Source organism: Poecile atricapillus, chromosome 16 (genome assembly GCF_030490865.1).
Source record: "Poecile atricapillus isolate bPoeAtr1 chromosome 16, bPoeAtr1.hap1, whole genome shotgun sequence".
In the NCBI taxonomy this organism is placed as follows: Eukaryota; Metazoa; Chordata; class Aves; order Passeriformes; family Paridae; genus Poecile; species Poecile atricapillus.
In genome coordinates, this window is record NC_081264.1 from 2,172,400 (window position 1) to 2,194,627 (window position 22,228).

The 22,228-nt window shown below is 54.5% G+C and overlaps 1 protein-coding gene across 11 annotated transcripts in view; it reads left to right on the forward strand.

Moving 5' to 3' along the window:
• NCOR2 (nuclear receptor corepressor 2) overlaps window positions 1-21,373 on the forward strand; it is a 227,268-nt gene extending 205,895 nt beyond the window's left edge. For 7 of the 11 annotated variants that reach the window (XM_058851341.1, XM_058851345.1, XM_058851346.1 and 4 more), the window contains exons 29-47: window positions 2,416-2,568; window positions 2,942-3,028; window positions 3,432-3,706; window positions 4,460-4,823; window positions 5,549-5,776; window positions 5,873-6,118; window positions 6,259-6,408; window positions 6,824-6,970; window positions 7,080-7,242; window positions 7,794-8,227; window positions 10,536-10,679; window positions 10,799-10,941; window positions 11,280-11,473; window positions 12,952-13,089; window positions 13,362-13,507; window positions 14,809-14,862; window positions 16,886-17,113; window positions 18,714-18,893; window positions 18,983-21,373. In XM_058851341.1, the coding sequence (XP_058707324.1) occupies window positions 2,416-2,568; window positions 2,942-3,028; window positions 3,432-3,706; window positions 4,460-4,823; window positions 5,549-5,776; window positions 5,873-6,118; window positions 6,259-6,408; window positions 6,824-6,970; window positions 7,080-7,242; window positions 7,794-8,227; window positions 10,536-10,679; window positions 10,799-10,941; window positions 11,280-11,473; window positions 12,952-13,089; window positions 13,362-13,507; window positions 14,809-14,862; window positions 16,886-17,113; window positions 18,714-18,893; window positions 18,983-19,158 (3,650 nt within the window). In that variant the 3' untranslated portion in view covers window positions 19,159-21,373. The remainder of the gene's footprint in view (window positions 1-2,415; window positions 2,569-2,941; window positions 3,029-3,431; window positions 3,707-4,459; window positions 4,824-5,548; window positions 5,777-5,872; window positions 6,119-6,258; window positions 6,409-6,823; window positions 6,971-7,079; window positions 7,243-7,793; window positions 8,228-10,535; window positions 10,680-10,798; window positions 10,942-11,279; window positions 11,474-12,951; window positions 13,090-13,361; window positions 13,508-14,808; window positions 14,863-16,885; window positions 17,114-18,713; window positions 18,894-18,982) is intronic. The other 4 variants (XM_058851349.1, XM_058851351.1, XM_058851352.1 and 1 more) reach the window with 2 other exon arrangements.
• The last annotated feature ends 855 nt before the right edge of the window (window positions 21,374-22,228 follow it).

The following is a 22,228-nucleotide window of genomic DNA, read 5'->3' on the forward strand; positions in this document are numbered from 1 at the left end:
CCTCTGCCTCCCTTCCTGGGGCACAGGATCCATTCCAGCCTGGCAGCCTGGGCCCTGTGGGCAGTGCTGCAAGCAGTGTGTCCCACAGAAGTACCTTTGCTCATGCCCACAAGTGCAGGCAGCTCGTTTCATCACGGGCTGGGTTGTTTTGTCCAGGTCTGGAGGCACAGGGTTCAGGTCAGGCCATGGGGACAACTCTCAAGCCCCAGCTGATGTCACCTTTGCGCGTGTGCTGGGGCCACAGGGACCTTTCAGGACAGGGCTCTGTGCTGTGCCTCTTGCCTGCCACATGGAAACTGGCCCATAGCGTGTCCCCCCGGGTCCACTGTCAACTCTAGCCCAGATAAGAAATGTCACAGTGGAAGACTTGTGTCTGGATGCCCTTTGGGACAGTTGGCAAGGCTTGGACCAGGGAGGATGCAGGAAGTGTTTCAGGACTTGTTTGTGCAAGAAGCTATTTTAATCACCTCTGTCCAGGCTGGGGGTCAAACGAGGCTGGTCTCAGAAATAGCAGCATCAGGGAGAGATGAGGAAGGCTCCTGGCAGTGAGGGCTGCCCATGCCCAGAGCTGGGATCCCACTCCAGGCAATGAGGGAGAGCTGCAGACCAAACTCTCCCCTGTTATTCGTGTCAGCCTGAGTCTCCTTGACTGCAGCCTGTGTCAAGTCACCTCTCATGCTACCCCCCATGGACACAGATGAGGAATTAATTACTTCCTCTCCCCAGCAGCCTTTTACATGCTTGATAGCATTTATCACATCCCAAGTGATCCCACGAGCTGCTGCAGCCTTGCCAGCCCTGCCTCTCTCCTTCCCCCCGTAGAGCCCAGCGAGGCTGAGCAGCACAGGAACAGAAGAGTTAAAAAAAAAAAAAAATTAAATAAGAAAACTGAAACTGTTGGTGATTATGAATTTTGGCAAGCAGAAAAAAAATTGCAAATTCTTTAGTGTCATGAGGGTGCTTAAAATAAAAGAGCTGTAATGAGACGAGATCCTGTAGCATGTGTGAGCTGAATTGTGCTAGATTGGTTATTCTCATCCTGCATATGATTGCTGATGGCTTCTGCAAGGCGAGGGACGTGGGTTTGGAATGGTTTTCTTTCTGTTTAGTCTCTCTTCTCCCTCGCGCCCTCCCCCTGCTTCCCGGTGGTACAAAGGGTGCCTGGGAGCACGTCCCCTCCTGCACAAGGGCTGGTGGCAACAGATGTGCCTTGATGACAGGGTGCAGGCACATCACCCGCGTGCTGCTTGGCTGATTCTGAATGTCACCCCCGGATTTCTCCTGTCAAATGGAGCTGAAGCAAAGGCTCAGGCACGGACCCCCTCTTGTTTCCCCACACACAGCCCCAAACACTTTGTGGATTGAGTGGGTGCTGATTGCGGAAACCAACAGTGGGTGTGAAGTTGTAATAATCCCATTTTATTAATTACTGGTTTTGCCAAGGAGGAGTTTTGTTCCTGATTGTCCACAATAGAATGAATGTTTTTAACTTCCCTGCTTTCTCTAATTGTACAACCACCTTCTCTGCCCACAAAGAGGAGGATCAGGGCACTGGCAATCCTTGGCAAGGGCAGCCTGGCCAGGGATGATGGGCAGAGGCGTTTGTCTCTCCTAGCTGACATCCTGTTTGGAGCTCATGGCATAAACCCGAGGCATTCAGCTGGATCAGAAGCTGCTGAATTCACAGCTCGCTGCACATGATGGGTGCCTGGGGTGGGTGTGATGCTGCCTGGCACGGGCAGGGCTGTGCTGGGGCTGGGGCTGTAGCTCAGGACAGATATCCACTGCTTGTTAGCAGGGAACCTGCTCCAGGTTGGGTCAGGGGGCAGTCAGTGATGTCTCCTCACTCTAGCACTCACTCCATCAGTCCTCCTTTGCACCATCTCTCCCAGTTCCTATGTGTGCTCAGTGCTGTTTCAAAGGAATCATTCTCAGCTTTGCTTCTTCTCCGTTTTCCCTGATTTTCTCACCCAGGGAGTGTCTCGGCAAATGTTAAGGCTGGCCAAGATCCCAAACAGTAGGTGTCTAGCAAAAATCAAAACAAACAGGGAAAAAAAATGAAACTCCCCAGACCCAAAGAGCCAAGTTCAGTGGAACTGCAGCTGCTCCCACTGACTCAGGGCCGTCCTGCTGCCTACAGGCTGGCCCCACCAGGGAGGGAGGGAATGGGACACGACAGGGTGGATGCTCCTACCCAAGAGGAACTCACAGATCTGGAGTCTGAGGCAGGCGGGGAGGGGAGAAAACAGCAGCTGAATTTCCTGGAAGCCAATCCTGTGCAATGATTCTGGCACTGCTTAGCTGTGGCTGATGCTGGGATGGGATCTGACCCCTCAGCAACGCACACAAACAGCAGTAAACACCCTCTCTTGGCCCGTGCTGACTTTTCATGCCTCTTGGTGTTCCTTCCCACAGGTGGAGTTGCTGCTTCTCAGTGTCCCAAAGAAGACAGCAGGAGCTCGGGAGCTTCCCATGAGACCACAGGAACTAAGAGGACCTATGATATGATGGAGGGGAGGATCAGCCGGGGCTTATCAGCCCGTGATACCTTATCTACCAGCATTGAAGGTGGGTCTGGGTGAAACCTTTCACCTGTGTTATTCTAGTGACCTGTGGAGATCTCATCTTGTCCCCTGTCTACCTGATGCATCTTCCTGTGCCAGTGTTCTGGCAGGGGTTAGCTGGTATCCCAACAGGACAGCATGAGAAAAAAACAGAATGTAGGCTGGCCTTTTTGCCTTGAGTGTCTGTCCTGACAGACCAGCTTCAGGAATACAAAAATAAAAATAAGAACATTTTTAAAAATGGAAAAAAATTAATAATTTAGAAATTGTTGGCATTTATCCTTGTTGTCCCAGGCATCCCTGGTAACACTGTCATGTATTCATTGTAAATTAACTCCTGTGTCACAGCTTGATGTTCCCTCTTGGATCTTTCCTAGGTCTCATGGGTCGAGCGATCCCTCCAGACCGACACAGTCCCCATAACCTAAAGGAGCAGCATCACATGCGAGGCTCGATTACACAAGGTAAAGCCTGTGAGCACAGGATGGGCATGGACAGGAGGAAGCAGGGACGGGCACATCAAGGTCCAGCTGCAGATCTTTGCATCCCCTGCTTTGTGCTCAGATTTTCAGTCTTGCTCAGCTTCTACCAGCCTAAATTCTGCCAAAGTCAGGGACAAAATTGTCAGTGATTTGCATGAGGCAGGTTGAAATTAGTGTGGAATGAGTGCAGAAAGTGGTGGTAGATGTGAGGTGGACCAGCTGCATTAGTGGTATAGCTGCTCTGTGGGCTCAGTTGGGTGCCAGGCCCTGAGTTACACATATTAACTAGAGACCCCCTAGAAGTGAGCATCTGCACGGGGACTGGGACTCCAGGGTCTGCCTGGGGAGTCACCCTCTGCATCCATCATCTGCTTGGGGGTTGCAGGAATACCTCGGTCCTATGTGGAGGCCCATGAGGACTACCTCAGAAGAGAAGCCAAACAGCTCAAGAGGGAAAACACTCCACCAAGGGACTTATCTGATGCCTACAAGGTCAGATCTCACGATCTGACTCCTCTGAAAATGAAATCAGCCCATGAAGACCTGGTAGCCACAGTGAAAGAAGCAGGAAGATCAATCCATGAGATTCCCCGGGAGGAGCTGAGGCGGACACCGGACATCTCTCTGGCCAGACCTCTGAAGGAAGGTTCCATCACACAGGTGAGTATGGAGTGAACAGCAGATGAGATCAGTCCTGCTCAGCTGCTGCCTTTGCACAGATCCTGGGAGTCATTCCCAAGATAAAAGGAGAGCAGAGACAGCTTTGTGTTGCATCAGCAGTAAGAACTGACACTTTGCTTGGGTACAGGTTGTCCTGTCTCATCCTTTGAAGGGATTCCTTCCAACCCAAAGCATCCTATAATCCTTCCCCACAGATAAATACAAAACCCAGGGAACCCCTGGCACGTTAAGAAAGCAATGATCAAACAAAAGGGGACGCATTTGTCTCTTTTTCAAGGACAGAGTCAAATCATTGCCCTCAGCATTTGTGACTTGGTCTCCTCCCTTCATGGGCAAGTGGGAACCCAGCTGGGCCAGTAGTTTGGATGAAACGTGGCATGCTATCTCCTGTTGGTCTCCAAATATTTGCAGGGTTCCCATGGCACGTTGCAGTCCTATCCCATTTCACAGTGTGTAGGAGAGAGGCGTGATGGGCACAGCCAGCCTTCGGCAGTGACTCATCATCGTCCTGTTGGAGCACAACAAGACATGCAAGCTGGGCCCTCCACCCTGCCCTGTGCTGGGTGGTTATCTCTGCCCTGCCGATGGTTGTTGGCTGTTTGACTGAGAAAACTTTGTCTATTGACCCACTGAACGAGGCATCCTGAGTCCTGTTAAAACTCAGTGGGATTCAGTCACTGGGCTTCTTCTGTTCTAGGCCCCTTTGACAACCCCTCTGTCTCCTGTCCCCAGGGTACCCCACTGAAGTACGACAGCGGCTCTTCCTCGTCCAGTACCAAAAAGCACGATGTGCGGTCCATCATCGGCAGTCCCGGCAGGACTTTTCACTCTGTGCATTCTCTGGATGTCATCCAAGACCCGAGGAATCTGGAAAGAGCTTATGAAGAGAGCCTGAAAAACAGGCCAAGCCCTGTGACAAACTCAGGTGGCTCCATCGCCAGAGGGGCTCCTGTGATCGTGCCCGAGCCTGGCAAGCCCCACCAGAGTGCCCTCGGCTATGAGGACCACCAGGCAGGGCACAGCACGGCCTTCAGCAGCCACTTGCACAGGGGGTCTCCGGTCTCCACACGGGAGTCCACGCCGCGGCAGCACGAAGGTACTTGGCAAACCTTTTACCTGAAGGTAAAATTTCTACCAGCCGAGCGGGTGAGGTGTGCGGGAGGTGGCTGCTGACCCCACCTGCCCGAGCAGCTCCCAGCAGGTGCCTGTTGAACCCGTTCTTCCCAGCACCCCACGCCCACGGCTGACTCACGGCGCTGGGGTGGCTGCCAGGGACAGCTCAGCGCCCTTCCTGGGGGTGCTCACACTGTTGAAGTGAGGGCACCTCACCTGCAGCAGGGTAACCAAAGGGAGACTTGGGCCAAAGCTGGTGAAGCCACTGGTGTTTCCAAAGTGTCCTGCCTGTCCCAGCAGTGGCCCACAGCACTCTTTTCCATAGGTGGGCAGGAAAGCGCGTGGGAGAGGTTCACACTTCTCACTAACACCAGCAGTGACCTCCTTGTGCTGAAGAGCGTGGCAGCAAGGCTGCATCACCATCTGCTTGTGCAGACCAGAGCGAGTGCACAGATTGCCCAGCATGGATGTGCTGGGCTGGAGGGATGATTTGGGAAAAGCCTCTCTCCCAGGGGACAACTGGGACTTGGCTCACCTCAACCTTGCTGGTGTAATGGGGCATGGCAGTGCAGGGAGGAGGGAAAGGTCCCCGGAGTTCAGGGTAGCTACGATTGACCCTGTGGGACATGCTTGGCCAGAGGCATCCCTCAGGGACACGGCTTGGCCACAGTGCTCAGTCTCTGACTCATTTCCTTCTGCTCTCTGCAGGGAGCATCACTGCTGGGAAGCCGGTGTCCCAGGACAGAAAGATCACCCCCACATCGAGAGAGCTCACCAACTCCAAGTCTCCTCACGCCCCCGTGCCCGACCACCACCACCCCATCTCCCCGTACGAGCACCTGCTCCGCGGCGTCAGCGGCGTCGACCTGTACCGAGGACACATCCCGCTGCCTTTCGACCCCGCCGCCATCCCCAGGGGAATCCAACTGGAAGCAGGTACCTTGGTTGGGGGCCCAGTCTGTTATTTTCCTTCTCACGCTGCAAAAGCCTGAGGTCTCTGAGGCTTCACATCTGCATCCTTTTCTCTCCCAGCTGCTGCTTACTACCTGCCAAGGCATCTGGCTCCGAGCCCCACGTACCCACACCTGTACCCCCCGTACCTCATCCGGGGCTACCCGGACACGGCTGCCATGGAGAACCGCCAGACCATCATCAACGACTACATCACGTCGCAGCAGATGCACCACAACGCCGCAGCCACGGCCATGGCGCAGCGGGCGGACATGCTGCGTGGGCTGTCGCCCCGGGAGCCCTCCCTCGCCCTCAACTATGCAGCAGGTCCTCCCAGCACGGCACTTTGGGATTTGGGAGCAAGATGGGAAGAGGAGGCTGGGTCAGGCTGGCACTGTCAGCTCCAGCACGGCCAAGCTGCAGCAGTTCAGCCTTGTCCTGACAGTTCTCTTGCTTCCCTTTTGCAGGCATCATCGACCTGTCCCAAGTGCCACACCTGCCTGTCCTCGTGCCCCCTACCCCTGGCACCTCTGCCACCACCATGGACCGCATCACTTACATCCCTGGACCCCCCCAGACCTTCGGCAGCCGGCACAGCAGCTCCCCGCTCTCCCCAGGTGATGCTGGAGGTTGATTTTTCAGTGGGGAAAATGGTTGAGCAGGATGCTCATAACCAATCCAAGCCCATGGGCTCAGCATGCCAGGACAGTTTGGGAGACCCCACATTAATCTCACTCAGGGACTGAGTCCCTCTCTTCCTGCTTGTTGAGGGCTTCCTTGCTTTTCCCCCTTCTTCCCCAAAGCAAACAGCTTTGTGGAAGGTCGTGCCCTGGAGACAGTGCCAGGACAGCTATTCCATGGTTTGTCTGGGTTTTGTCACGCTGGTTGCCCTCGTCTGTTCTGCTCCAGGTGACCTTGGATGGAGCCATTCCTTATCTGCTCTGCAGACACAGCGATGTGAAGAGCAGGCAGCATTCCCAGGGGGAATTGCTGTGTCTGCAGCCCTCTCACTGCCTTTTGGTTGGGTTTCAGGAGGGCCCACGCACATGACCAAACAGTCAGGATCATCGGTGTCCGAACGGGAACGGGAGCGGGAACGAGAACGGGAACGAGAGAGGGAGCGTGAAAAATCCATCCTGGCCTCCACCACAGTGGAGCATGCGCCCATCTGGAGACCAGGTAGGCTGGGGAGGAGTCCATCCTCCACCCTGGCACCTGTGCTGGGTGGAGGTAGGGTTAGGGCTGTCAGACAGAGAGCTAAAGAGGCCTTTCCTTGTGCCCTCCCCAGGTACAGAGCAGTCCAGCAGCCGTTCGTCCTCCCACTCTCACAGCCACCAGCACTCTCCCGTCTCACCCCGCACCCACGAGACCATCCAGCAGCGCCCCAGCGTGCTCCACAACACGAGCATGAAGATCATCTCCTCGGAGACCCCCACCCCTTCCGTCCTACGGTATGTTCCCTCCACCGTGGTTTCCAGTGCTTGCCTGGATGGCTGCAGCAGCACTTAATTAATGAACACCTCTGAGAGGAAAGAGTGAGACTTGTTTTCCCTTCAGTCTCAGTGGAAGCAGGATTGGGGCATTCAGGGAAGTTGTGATGGGGAGAGGCACATTTTGATGCCCCAATTCTTTTGCTTTTCCTTGTGGCTTTTCCTGCTGCCAGGGGAAAAAGTAGGAAGTGTGCATGTGCCCAAATAGCGGTATTGCTCCTCTTGCCAAAGATTGTCTGGTGCTGGAGTTATCAAAGTCTCTGGCAGCTGTCCCAGTGGACATGGGTTTTATGTTCTCTAGTCAATGCATTCAGGCCCAGCACCCTGTGGCCAGTTACTGTGGTGGAGGCTCCATCCAAGCCCCCCTCACTGGCCCTGCATGGCCCAGCAATTTGCTCAGGAGGTCTGAAAGGAGCTCAGCCATGCAAGGCTGAACACTGAGGCTCTGGTAACAGCATTCCCTTTCTCCATTTGCCTCTCTCATCTTGGCCTTGTCTTCATTTTCCTTCCAGATCCTCCTCCACCACTACCACATCACCGATCCGCTCTGCCGCCTTCCCCTCGGCCTCCACCCTGCGCTCGTCCCTCAGCGCGGCCGACGGCTACGCGGCCCCGCTGGACCCGGCCATCCTGCAGAAAGAGGCCTCGAGGGTGCGGGAGGCCAAGACAGAACGAGCCCAGACTGACAACAACGTCTACACCTCAAAGCTGCCCAGCGGGGCCAACCTCGAGCAGTCACCTTCGCCCATCAAAGCCATGGAGTCAAGACCTTTGCCTGCCTCCGGACCTGGTTCCTCTCATCACTATGGCAGAGGACAGGGGAAAAGCCAGCAGCACCATCACCCTCTGGACCAGCAGCACGCAGCCTCGGGCTCCGAGCAGCACAGCAGAGAAAAGAGTCAAAGTAAACGCTTCTCCATGCAGGAACAGGAGCTCCGGGCACTCGGTAAGACCACCACGACAGCAGCCAGCTTCATAGATGTGATTATCACGCACCAAATGTCTCGTGATAAGGGGCAGCAGGAAAGAGGCTCGCTGAGTAGCAGCTCCATTAGTGATGGTCAGAAATTGGAGGGCAGAGGTGAGAGAGCTGTGGCCTGACACCCATTTTATTTCGTTATTTCTTATTTTTAATTGCACATTTTGTGTATTTGATCCATCAGCTCCCCAAGTGTGCTTGTCCCTCTGCTTCCTGGCCATTGTGTTATTCCAGACTTTTTCATTTTTGCGTGTTTTAAGGATCTTCCTTTCTCCCACCCTCTTTTAGTTTTTCCAGTTGCCGAGTCCTGTTTTGCAAATGTGGTCCAATTCTTGGTATTGCTTTTTACAGACAATAGCTATTTGCTAATTTTGATTTCCCCATCCTTAGAAATTCCCAGGCAATCTGTAAGGAACAGTTGTGGGTAATAAATCAAACGAGCAAAGCGGAGAACTGGGATTGTGAGCGTGACAAGGCTGCTGGCCATGGACAAGCGCCTCCCTGCCCATGAGCTGCAGGGTCTCAGCTTTGTGGGTCTCAGCTTGGATGTGGTCCCTGTGCTTGGGGTGACCTCACTGAGGGTCCTGGTGCTGCGTGCTGTCCAAGGTGGGCACCCCGGCTGTCCTGGGATCACTCAGCCCAGCCGTGCTCAGCAGCCGTTTCCAGAGCAGACCACAAGAACCACCTAAGAGGAATCTTGTGCAAGACACAAAAGCACTGGGATTAGTTATTCCAATAGAAAGTGCAGGGAGGGGGATGCATTTCAAGGTCTGGGTCATTCTTGATGGGATCAGCCCAGAGCATTCATCCAGGCACCCACTAGCATGGAGAAGCAACAAGCAGCCTGTGAGGATTTGGTGGGACCCCATCTTCAAGTTGCAGCAGCTGCCTTGGCCATCACTACTGGGAATTTCTGTCCCTTGCTCCTTCCCATAACCCAAGGATGAAGAGGATACAGCAGCATGGCTGGGGAGAAGAGCTGCATCCCATCCCACCCCTCAGTCATGTCTGGTCCTGACACCTTCTAGCAGCGTGTTCCAGGACCATGGATGTGCCTCTGGCCATGCTGCACTCCCTGGCTGAGCTTTCCCCACCTTTTTCCTGCCACCTGCTCATCCAGCTGAGCGCTGTGCTGCGGAGAGGGGCAGCTCTGCTGTGGCCACAGGGCTTACAGAAAGAAGGTGCTGTTCCTCAGGACCTAACTGTTGGTTAGAAACCTTTCCAGAGCAGGATACTTCATTTTGGGTGAATCTAAAGTGTGGTCCCTTCAGTGCTGACAATGTGTGGGGTAATGGGGGATGCTGCATCCCCATCCCCAGTGCAGGGAGGTTCTCCATGGAGTCCTCCCCTCCCTGTGCCTCAGGTACAGGGAGGAACCCTCCAGCAATGCTGTGGGTTCCCTGCCACATTTGCCTGCTGAGGGCAGTCTCTAGGAATAGAGCCTTAGGAGGGTAAAGGTGTGCGGAGGCAAAAGTTGTGTTGCCAAATGTGCTTGGCTGGAGAGAGGCAAATTTACCTCCTCCAGAGCCCCTCTGCATCTCCTCTGCAGAAGCATAACCCATCCATGCCTCAGTTTCCCCTCTCTGCTGAAAGGTGATGCTTGTCCCTCGTTGCAGCTCTACCTGCTTTGATGCACTTTCAGTCTGTGCAGAGGCTTGTGTGGACTTGGTGGACTTGTCAGTGGTAGGTTCATGGTTGAACTCAAGGAGCTTAGAGGTCTTTCCAGCCTAAATGGTTCTGTGAGTCTGTGCAAGGTGTTAAAAAGCAGAGAATGGTCAATTTTTGCCCCTGTGGTTTGTGAGTCCACTGGCTCTGGAGTGGCATTTGGGGCCTCCAAATGCAGTTTTCAAGTCCCTGGTCCTGGCCATGCTGGGCTTGGGGCTTTCCTTGGTAATGCACTTGGAGACCTCTTGTGCAGCCACCCCAACTCTATCTGGGCATCACTGTCCCTCCAGGCATAGTGGGGGTTTCAGTGGGTGGAGAAAATGGGGAAGCAAATGGTGAACCTGCAGAGGTTGGATTTGATCCCTGGATCTCATGCTGTCACCAAGAGCTGCTGAGTGTCCAGTTCTGCAGGAATGAGACATCTCTTCACAGCAGCCATCACCACAGCTGGACATTGGAGGTGGCCCTGCAGTGTGACCTGCCAGGTCTTCCCTCATCTCTTTTTTCCCCCATTTTGCTGAACACATGACTCTACTCACAGGCAGTGGTGCAGCAGTGCTAGGGAACAGCTAAATGAGCTCCTGGTTCTAACTCCCTTCCATTTCCTCAGGCTTTCATGGAGGCTACAGCCCTGAGCGGATGGAAGCCGTGAGTCCCGTGAGCTCGCCCAGCCTGTCCCATGAGAAAGGGGCCAAGCTGCTGCAGGACACAGAGAAGGGGCATGGGGAGCACGACCTGAGGCAGAAGCAGCAAGGTGAGAACAGGGGCTGCCATGGGAGAGCCCAGGCTGGCTGTGCTCCAGTGCTGGGATGGCATTGGAAGAAGGGAACACAGATGTCATCTCATTCCTGCTCTCTTCTTGGTGCCCTCCAGGCTCGCTGAAGGCCTCGGCTCCTGAAGCCGCCCACCTGCAGCACCTGCGGCAGCCCGACGGCCCCCAGTGCCAGCCCCTGCAGTCCAGCCAGAGCATCAAGGGCATGAACCAGCGGGTGGTGACGCTGGCCCAGCACATCAGTGTAACTAACCAACCTCATTCACCTCCATCACCTTCCTGCTGGGGCTCTGGGGAGGAGGGAAGAGCTCAGTGAAACGTGTCTGGTGGGGATGGGCTGGGAGTGACGCTGGAGAACCCAACCCCTCTAGCTGGGGGCTGGAGAGCAGGGGGCAGCACGAGTGTTCAGCCCAGGTGTTTGTGTCCCCAAGAAGCCCATCACAAAAGCTGGTGCAGACAGGAGGAAGAAGTTCCACCTGCAGGGACAAATTGGCCTGTTTCACTCCTGCTCACCCTTTTAGTTGGGCCCAGCAAGGCCAAGGTCGAAACCAGCTCCATTTCTGACTCTGGTTTCTTCTGCAGGAGGTCATCACGCAGGACTACACGCGCCATCACCCTCAGCAGCTCAACTCCCACATCCAGGCCCCGGTGTACTCGTTCCCCGGCGCGGCGTGCCCGGTGCTGGACCTGCGCCGCACCCCCAGCGAGGCCTACCTGCAGCAGCAGGAGCACACGGCGGCCTCGCGCATCTCCCCGCAGAACGAAGGGGGGAAAAGGTGAGCTCAGAGGCCACCCTGGGCTGCCACAGGTGGGCTTGTGCCAGTCTGAGCTCAGGTGGCTCAGGGAAAGTCGTATGGGTGCCCTTGGCTTCCTGGCACCGCAGTGAGGGGTTGCACGGGGCAGGTTGGAGTTTGGCATTGCTCTCCCAGGTTTGGTGCTGTGGGGATTCTCTGTTTACACAGCACAACTCCTTTCTCATCTGGGCATCTTTCCCCTGGGGTGGTGCCTTTGCCACCCCTGTTGTCTTTGAGATGCTCTTTAGACCCCCTGAGAGTCCATGCATAATTCCCTTCCCAATCTGGCCAGTGCCACAGCATAGTTTGGGTGGGAAGGGATCTCTTGAGATCCTCCAGCCCAACAGTGACCTCTTGAGCAGGTTGTGCTGAGTCGTGGCTGGTTGGGTTCAGAATATCTCCACTGTTGGAGAAAGCATCTCTCTATGGCCAACCTGTTCCCAGCATTTCAGCATTCTTGAAGGAAAAAAGGGTTTCCTTGTGTTGGGATGGAATTTCATGTGCTTTGTTTGTGCCTGTTGCCTCTTGTCCTGTCACTGTTCTCAGTACCTGACCACAGATGATTCCAAAAAACCTGAAGCAACATGTTTTCCATCAGTTCAAAGTTAATTTTATCTTGGTCTTTCACAGTGAATCAGAAGTTTATTAGACACAGGTGCCCTGACAACTGCAGTTGTTCATTTCAGGCACCACCTGTATTTGTTTTAAAGTCACTTTCAAATTCCCTTGCTGCTACAAGGCAGGTCTGATTTTTGTTGTATGGAATTAAAAAATGGATCTGTCTTCCCACCCAAACACCCACCCAGATGTATCCAGGAATGAGTGCTGCCTTGTCAGCAAATGGGATTGTCCTTCCCAGCTCTGCCTGGTCCTAGAGTTGGCTTTATAACGTGAAGGAAAAGAGCCCAGCCCTGACCACCCAGTGATGAAAAAAACTGGGGAAAAAAGAGAAACCACAGAAAGAACAAAGATGTAAATTCCCAGAACTCGCCATGAGGAATTCCTCACAGACTTGAGCCTGGCTGTCTCCCAGGCCCTGGCCACGGGCAGGCATCAGGGGCCAGTAGTCATCCTCTCCAAACTGCCCCAGCTCCAGGCCCCCTCCTGCAGCCACCCCGCTCCTGTGTGGCCCTGACAAGGAGCACGGGAGGTGGTGGGTTCTGCCTCTGCTGTGTTCACAAATACAGAGAGTCAAAAGCAGTGTCTCCACAAGGTTAATGTCACAGCCCTCCTCAGGGATCCAAGTGTCCCTGCCACCAGCAGGTCCCTCCTGGGCTGCTGTGTTTGGGGTGGCTCAGCTGTCCCACTTCCAGGCCCAGGGCTTGGCTCAGCCCAACTCTCTCTGCCCTTGGCCCGTGCTGAAAAGCACCAGGGATCCTTCTCCCCCTCCCAAGCCTGAGCTGCTGCACAGGGCCAGGGGCTGTCACAGTGAACTGATGGCATCTCCTGTTGCTGCCCAGGTCCCCAGAGCAGGGCAAGGCGGCTGGGGACAGCTGTATCGAGCCGGTGTCTCCACCAGACGGCGTGGGAGAAGCGGAACACGCCAAGAGCGCCCCGTACCCCGTCCTGTTCCGCGAGGGAGAGCCCATGGACCAGAGGTACGGCCTGGGGGCAGCTGGGGATGGGGATGGCTCCACACATGGCCTGGCTGGGGCTGCTTTCCTTGCTGCCCAAAGCTGTGTCCCATCCCAGGGGGCTGCATTTGTCACAGCTCTTCAGTACCACGGGGTGCGTTTATCTCTGGGATAGGGAGAGAGGTTGGAGATGCTGAGTGTCCCAGGAGCTCCCAGCCTGATCCTGAGCAGTTACACTGAAGAAAGAGGCTCTTTAGGTATGTTGGAGAGATTTCCAAGGGTTCTTTGCTCTGCAGGATGGGGTCCAAGTCCCCAGGAAACAACACTCAGCGTCCAGCTTTCTTCAGCAAGCTGACGGAAAGCAACTCTGCCATGGTGAAGTCCAAGAAGCAGGAGATCATCAAGAAGCTCAGCACGACCAACAAAAACGAGACGGAGTACAGTAAGAACCTGTGGGGAGGCGAATGCAGGGCACCAGGGGAGGAAAGGCCTCGAGGACACATGAAGCAGAGGAGATTTGGGATTGCTGTGTTAAAGGGCTGGGAGCTCCCAGACAGCTCCGTCTGCACTGAAGAGTCAGACCCAGTGGTCCTTGGGGGTCCCTTCCTACTCAGAATATTCTGTGATTCTATGAAGTACAAGGTCCAAATGTTTCCTAGAATGCTCTGTGCTGGTGCCAGCAGTGACTGTGTGTATCTGGAGAGGCAATGGGAGACTTCCCAGCCCGCTCTCTGTGCTCTGAGGCTGTCAATCCCACCCGCACCAGATAACCTCAGTAGGAAAGAAATAATGAGCTGAGCATGGAGGACACTTAAGAGCAATTGATATTTTAATGACTGGCCAGCTAAGCTGAATCCTTCCTCCTTGAGATGCATCTCCCCCCAGCCTTACTTTAAGCCCTACATCAATATTGGTGCAGCTCTGTAAAACTAACCAGGCTGGCTCAGATTAGAAATTCAGCCCGTTCATTCATTAACCGCTAATAGAGTAGATAGGATCATAATTTAATTTAGCCCAGCATTATACAGTCAATACTAATTCAATTTGAGTCCATCTTACAACAGCTGCATCGGATAAGAGGGACCGAGCTGTCTCGTCTCCTGGATGATGTTACCATGAGCCAACAGTATTGTTATGCCCCTTTGGGGACATGTGGCTAACCCCCTGACCTTCCACACTTTCCCTTATCAAGAAAAAATATATAGAAATTGGATATGCCTCTTATTTGATGAGAATTTCTGTTATTCTAAGGAAAGCAATATCCAAGTCAAACAGCTCAGCTAAGAGGGAAAATATTGATTTAACATTTCTTCTCCCCGTCCTTGCCCTCTCTGCTGCCCAGACCTGCTCCATGGATAAGGGGGCATTGAGCCTTTGAAAATCCCATAGGCAGGAGAGAGGGTTTGGCTTCATGGAGCTTGTAATCCCAAGGGCAGGAGGGAGGAAGGGAGGGAGGCCAGCACTGAGCACAAAGACATTTCCCTGGCATTCAGGGCTCTGCTTTTTTGCCCTTTCCCACCTGGCAAAGATGCCCACTGTGGATCTCCCAAGGGCACTGGGAGTTATTCCTGGTCCCAGCCAGCACCCACAGTCCCACCCCTGTGCCTGGGGGAGCTGGGCTGCTGTCAGGAGTGCTGTGACAGAGAGATGGGAGTCTTGTCATGGCTGCCATGGCAGATCCTCCCAGCCACTAACCTGCACATGCTGCTTTCCATACTGAAGAGCTTCTTTGTTTTTCTCCAGATGTGGGGCAGCCTGGGACAGAGATTTTCAACATGCCAGCGATTACCGGAGCAGGTAACTCCCCACGTACCTGAACCTCCTTTCCCACAGGGCTTACGGCTATGGAGAGCAGGAGGCTCACTAGATTTAAGCATCTTCTTTGTTCTGTTTTCCCTTAAAACCGAGTGTAACAGTTTCTGGGAGGCAGAAGCCTCAGGGCACACAGTAACCCCCTGCTGTTGGGTTGGAGAAAGGGCAGTGTAATTCCTTTGTAAGCCTGGCAGAGTTTGAGAAGAGGTTAAAGGTCAAGCAAGGGTTGACCATCTGATGCCAGATTTCTGTTAAATTCTGTTGAATGCCATCAGAGGGTTAAACCATCTTAGCAAGATGGACCTCACACCTGGAGAGAGCACCCTGCTCTTGGTGGGACCTTTTGGTCACCGTGGGTGGGTGGGAGGGCAGTGGTGGAGTGTGAGGGTGGGCAGTGGGGTGTCTGTCGCTGTGGGCTGGGCAGGATGTAGGAGCCAGTTGCAAAAGTAAACTGGGGCAAGAGCAGTACCCTGTGCTGGGCAAAGTGGCAATGTTGAGGACCAAAAGGGAGATGAGGGGTGCTGGGGCAGGAGGAGGTGTTTCCTGGGAGCTGGAGGAGTGCTCAGGCCCACGACCAGCCCAAGGGGGAATGACAGCAGGAAGCTGGCTCGATGTTGCCTCCTGCAACATGTCCGGGTGGGCTCACGAACGGAGTGAATCCCCACTGAGGAATACTAATTGCTAATTAATTGATTAAGGATTAATGCTCTCCTACAGCAGGAATGCCTTCAGGTTGTTAGTTTTAAGTAGGAGAACAGCAGGTTTCCCACAGCCAAGGGCAGGAAACGTGTGGGCAGGGGTTTGGTGCCATGGGAGGGCAGTGGCCTAGGACTGCTTGCCACTGGAAATGAGTCTGGGAGAAGAAGTGAGCTGGCATCAGCTGCTGGGGTGAGCAGGTGCAGCCAGGTAGGACCTGAGGGGCCCTGGCAAACAAGATTTGAGGGTGAGTTTTGGCTAGAGGGGACCAGCAAAGACCCTGCCTGTTTTTACAGCAAGACAAATGTTCCAGCCAGGTTTACGGGAACCTGGGGTCCATCCCTTTCCATGCAGAGGGGCAGGGATCCCAGAAGGAACACCCCAGGATGGGCTCAGCTGGGGGGGCCTGGCAGTTTCATGTCTGTATTTTGCCCTTGCTTGTTCCCTGTACCTGCCACCCTGGGAATGACGGTGGCGTGGCTGAGCCTCTGGTCCCTGTGCGGTGCTGCTCCATAACTGCATGGCTTGAGACTCACAACCACGCGGACACTTTGCCTCTGCATCCTGTCCCGCAGCCTCGGCTCAGCCCGGGGGCGCTGGGCCCCGTGGGAACCCGGCCTGGGGACAAACGGGGGCGGGGGCAGCGGGCAGGGGGCTTGCAGAGAGCGCGAGGAGGGACAGCAGGACGGAGGGACAGCAGGACGCTCCCCTCTCCCGATGTAGCCCGACCCCCCAGCTCTGGGGGCTGCCTGCATCCTGTCACCCCAGGGCCAAATCCAGGCATGTCTTTATCATCAAGTGTTCTTGTGGGGTACTCCTTCTTCATTCCCTGATTTCCTTTATGGGAAACCGCCCCGGCTTCCAAATTCCTGGCACACTGACTTTTGCTCTGTGTGTGCATATGAACCCCACATCCAAATGACTTTCCTCCTGCCCCCATGCCGAGCCTGGCTGGCTTGGGAGCACAGCCCCTGCTCCTTGGAGATGCTCCCTGGGGCTCAGTGACAAACCCTTGTCCCCAGCCCCTGGCCCCGGGGAACCTTCCCAAAACCCAGATCCCAGAGCGAGTCCCATCCGTCCCCCCGCCGAGCCCCGGGGCGGGATGGAGCGGGAGGAGGAGGACGGGTGCATCGCAGCGCTTTAAAGAACAAGATGACAAAGTTTGTTGCTTTGCGAGAATGTGCTGACTGTTTGTTTCTTCCCTTCTCCCTTGTCTCCTTTCTCCCCCTTTCCCCATCCCCCCCATCTTTCTTCTCATTTGGCTCCCCCCCATCTCCCGTCCCCTCTCTCCTCCCTCTCCCGTATCTCCCAGGGCTAATCAGTTGTAGGAGCCAGTCGGTCCAAGAGAATTCCAGTACCAACATGGGGTTGGAGGCAATAATTAGGAAAGCCCTAATGGGTAAATATGACGAGCAGTGGGAAGAGCGCTCACCTCTCAGTGCCAATGCTTTTAACTCTCTGAATGCCAGTGCAAGCCTGCCCGCTGCTATGCCCATAACTCCTGCTGATGGACGAAACGAGGACGTGCGCTCCTTGCCAGGTCTGCAGCCCTCTCCACCTTCACTCTCTCTGTGTTATTAATTTTCAGCCCTTTTAGCTCCCCATTTACAGGGGGATTTATTCCTCCCCTCCCCATTTTTGTTCATTTTGGTTTTCTTTTCTCCCCTCCCTCCCCCAGCTTTGAGCTTTGTGGATCTGCTGATTAATCCTGTTTGATGTTAATTTAATAGTCTCCAAAGGTGCTGTTGCTTTCTCTAAACCACTGACTTGCTCCTTTCCCTATTTGTTGGTTTTTAATATCTCCTTTTCCTATATTTTTTTTTACACAATGGAGAAGTTTATAGGGGTGGAAAACCCCCTCACTCAAGAAATCAAAGGCATAGACTTAAATAGCCAACCCCAACCGTCTGTAAACCCCCAGTGGGATCGCTGCTGCCAAAACAGGGGAAGGTGCTGAGAAGGGCTGGTGTGGACACAGGCCAGGGTGGCATTTCCTTCCCCACTCCAGTCTCTAGGGGTGTCCAGGCAGAATCCAGCCTGGGATGGGGAGATGGAATCTGGGAGCACCTGGAGCGAGAGGGAGATTGTAAAGGAGCTAAAAGTGATGCCTGGGGGATGATAGGGAGAGCTGGGGGTGAGCTGCCCCATGGGCCCTGCTGGGGCTTGTAGAGGCCCATGGCAGGGTCTCCTCAGCTTTGGGGAGACTTGAGCAGAGATGAGAGGATGGTTGCACAAATCCCCAGTTAAGAAAGTGGGGGAGGAGTGGGACCAGGAATGGATGGGAGAAGCATTTGTCCCCCACACACAAGAGCAGAGTGCCTCATGCGAGTGCCCTGCACAGAGCATGACAGCACTGCCAGGGATCACCCTCGGGAATCCAGGCACAGAGCCCCTGGCTCAGGAGTAGATCCTGGGTGCACACATGCACCTTCCTCCAGGTCAGCTCACACCCCTCAGGATCAGCTAACACCAGGCACTCTAAAGCTTTTTGCAGAAAAGCTTTTCTGGCTCCTGCATGAAACCAGCAGCTTCTTCCAGCCGTGCCTCCCCAAGCCTGTGGAGGCTGCCTGCTGCTGGGCAGGCAGGGTGGGATGCAGAGCCCATCCATCCCTCCCCCTTGGGGAGCTCCCCCTGGTTTATCCGGGCTCACCTTCCCGACAGAGAGGCCCTTCTGGCTTCAAACCTTCTAAAAACTGGCTAAACATCCCCAGGGATTCTGTTACAAGGAGGGCTGAAAGACCATCCTGGCCCTGTAGACTGTGAGCAGGGGGAGTGTGGCTGCTGGGGGTCGCTGCCAGCTGCCCGTGCATGTGGGGCAGCACAGGGAGCTGGTGGGCTGAGCCACGAGCCTGCTCAGGAGCAGATCCTGCAGGGAAATGGCCAAAGCCACACGGCCTCTGCGGCCTCAGGTCCCTCCACGGGACATTTAGTGGCATCAACCCACAAAGTGGAGCAGCCCTGGGTGGGCAGAACCCTCCTCCAGCCGCTGCGTCCCACCCACCCCATGGCCAGGGCGAGCTTTGCTCCTGCCACGGGCCGTTTATTGCAAAGCCCCTCAAAGGGAAGCGCCCCGGACCCCCTCCCCATCCCCGAGTCCTGTCACCACGAGCCGGGTGACGAGCGGGTGCCTCTCTTTGCAGGAGGAGGGGGGAAGCCAAAGATCGCTGCCAGACCCAACAGCCGCAAGGCCAAGTCCCCGGCGCCCGGTCTGTCGGCGGGCGAGCGGCCGCCCTCCGTCTCCTCGGTGCACTCGGAGGGGGACTGCAACCGCAGGACTCCCCTCACCAACCGCGTCTGGGAGGACAGGCCATCGTCTGCAGGTAGGGCTCCATGTCCCCAAGTGTCCCCTGGCAGGGGGAGCGGGGGAACAGGCACGGTGCTGACTCTGCCTCCTCCTCCTCCCGCGCAGGTTCGACGCCGTTCCCCTACAACCCGCTCACCATGCGGCTCCCCAGCGGGGTGGTGACGGCAGCCCCCAGCGCCCCGCTGCCGCAGGGCACCCCCGGCAGCCAGCACCACGCCTGGGACGAGGAGCCCAAGCCCCTGCTCTGCTCCCAGTACGAAACCCTTTCGGACAGTGAATGAGAGGAGCCAGGGGCAGGGAGACGGCGACCAAACCCGGGGCACGGGGAAGCGAGCGGGACACCCGGGGCGAGCGCCCACCACCCCGGCCCCGCCGGCTCTCACGAGCGAAGATGCAGGAGCAGAGCTATTTCATTTTTCCCTTTTCCTTATTTTTTTTTTCCCCCCTTCCCTCCCAACCAGCCAATTTGGTGGGGATGATGGGTTTGGGGTTGGTTCGTTTGTTGTTTTTTTTTTTTAATTTTGTTCGGGTTATTTTTTTTTTTCTTTCTCAACATCTGGAAATTTCTGCATCCTCTTCGGTCTGATAAAGAAAAGAAAAAGCCTTAACGAGACAAAACCCAAGGAACCCATCTTCGATCTTGGCAGCCGTGCTGGGCGGTGAGCCCCGCGCTCCAGAGGGACCGTGAGCGGCCGTGTGTCCGTCCCGGACGCTCCGCTCTGCCGGCACCGTCCCGCGGGATGTTCCTGCGGAGCTGGCAGCGAGCGGTGGGATGCTCCCCCGGACCCGGCCATGGGGATGTGCCTCAGAATTGCAAAACCTTGAGCGGGTTAAAGAAAAGATTAAAGAAAAAAAAAAAATACAAAAAAAAAAAAAAAAACAAAACCACATAAAAACGGTTGAGAAGTGAAACAGGACGGAACGCCCCGGGTCGGTTCCCTGGCTGATCCGAGGGCTCGGTGCCCGGCATTCCCGTGTCACAAGACGTATCAGCCCCGCGACGACACGCTTCGAACGTGGCTGGGAGGAGAGGGAAGGGGAGGGAGTGAAAAGCTGTTTCTTAAAAAAAAACAAAAAACAAAAAAACCCCACAAAAAATCCTGGTCCCTTGGATGGAAGCAATCCCGGGTCACTCGGAGTGGGCAGGGACGTCCCCGGGCTGGCTCACGCGCTGCCCACCGAGGGGCTCGGTTGCTTTAAGTGCATTGTTTTCTGAATGGTGAGAAAAGGCAATTGTAAATTGTATTGGTCTACAGGGTATATTTTTGATACCTTCAGTGAATTATGTCAATATTTTACGCAAGGAAGGACTTAAACAAAACACAGTATTACATGCTGTAAAAGAGGTTCTGTTCTTACGTGCAGGCTTTGATGCATTTGTCCATTGTATGGAAGGGTTTGGAAAAAAAAAAAAAAAAAAGAAGGTAACAATGATCCATCAAAGTTATCTGGGAGTCAGGAGAATGTATGTACTTAGTTTAAAAAAAAAAAACAAAAAAACCAAACAAAAATCTTGCCATGGTTGCAGGGCCCCCCGTTACACACACCTTTGCCGGTTGTAGACGTTGATTCTCCAGAGCCCTCCAAGCTGGCCAGGGCAGGGGCAGAGTGGGCAGGAGGCCAGCGTGGCAGGGAGTTCACAGGAAACTTTAAAAAAAAAAAAAAAAAGGAAAAAAAGTTAAAAAAAAGTTTTTATTGTATTTTTGTGATACACACGAATGCTCTACTTTACATTATTTTTTTCATTCCATGATGTTGGCTCATATCTGCAGTTACATGGTTAAAGAACAAAAATATTAGACTTTTTTTCATTCACTTCTGCTTTTTCGCTCTGGGGGGAAAACAAATGGCAAAAAAAAAAAAAAAAGAAAAAAAAGAAAAAAAAATAAAATGTATTAAATGCTTTGCATTCTATACGCTAGAGGAGCCCCAGCCCGGCCCAGCCCCACAGCCTCCAGCAGCCCCACGGGCTCAGGCGCCATCACCTTCCCCATGGATCTTTCTTTTCCCCCTGCAACGTTCCCAGGTTGATTCTGATTTCAAAGCAAGAGAATGATGGTGTTTGTTGTTTGTTTGGGGTTTGTTTTTTTGGATTTTTTTTTTTCCTGTTGGGTTTTATTTTTTGTTTTGGTTTTTTTTTTACAATGTACAGGTTTTTAAATGTTCATCGATGTTTGTGTCTTTTCTGTTGTGCTTTTTTTTTTTTTGTTTGTTTTTTTAAAGAAAAAAATCCGAGACAATGCACAAGCGATGTGGAAAGTCTTTGCGTTCCCAGGTTATTGCTGCTGGTGTCTCTGTGGCTCTGAGCTGTACAAACTCACAGAGCTGATGTCTGGGCAAAACGCTATTAAAATGTTGCAGATTTTGCTGGGAAAAAAAAAAAAAGAATGATCCAAATCTGACCCATCTTCAAAGCCGCCTCTTTAGCTGATTCGGAAAAAATAGCAGAAAAATCCCCGAGCAGAACAAAGAATAAAGTTCCCACTTGGCACAGTAGCAATACTGTGTGCTGCTTGGTGTCTCCACATGTCCAGGAAGGCACTGGCACTGGTGGATGGTGGCTGCAGAGCTGGCAGAGCAGCACCACAGAGCCTGCCCGTGACCCAGCGAGGGCTGAGACATGGCCAGCGGGGCGAGAGAAGGGCAGTGGAGCTGCTGCTCTCCCCAGCAGCAGGGATGGTGGCACTGAGGTGGCACTGGGGTCTCTCACCAGTGGCACCCTGTGCCAGCCCTGCAGCCGAGGGTTGGGACATGGGGAAGGGCCACGGGCTCCGGCCGGAGCTGCAGGGCTGCCTTGTCTGTGCCAGCTGGGCAGGGTTGGGTCACAGTCCCTGTGAGCCATGGGCAGCACCCAGAGCCCTGGCATGGACAGAGAAGAGCTTGGCCCACCCCTGAGTGCCAGTCCTGGAGCCGAGTTTCTCCTCTGCTCTCACTTCCACTGCTTTCCATGTGTGCAAGGTGAGGGGCTGGGGCTGGCCAGGAGCCCAAAGCACAGCAGTGCCTGAGGCTGTGAGCGTGGCACAAGAGCTGTGAGGTATTGGGGAGGTTGTTTGGGCCCTCGTGGGTTTTGTGGCTCGCTGCTGCTGGATGGTTGGGCAGATGTTGCCCACCAGCTGCTGGGCAGAGCAGTGTGCAGGAGGGGACCGTGCTGTGGGCTGGGAGGTGCTGGGGTGGCACTGGTGACACCGAGATGCTGCAGGGCTCCAGCAGCATCAGCCACTGCTCAGTGGGACCCTTTGGCGTTGTTCCTGAACAGGGGGAACATGACAACATTGCTGATGTTCCCAACTCTCTGCAGGAGCTCAGGCCCTGGCTGTGCCAGGTGTCCCCATCCCGCCTGCCCAAGGCTGG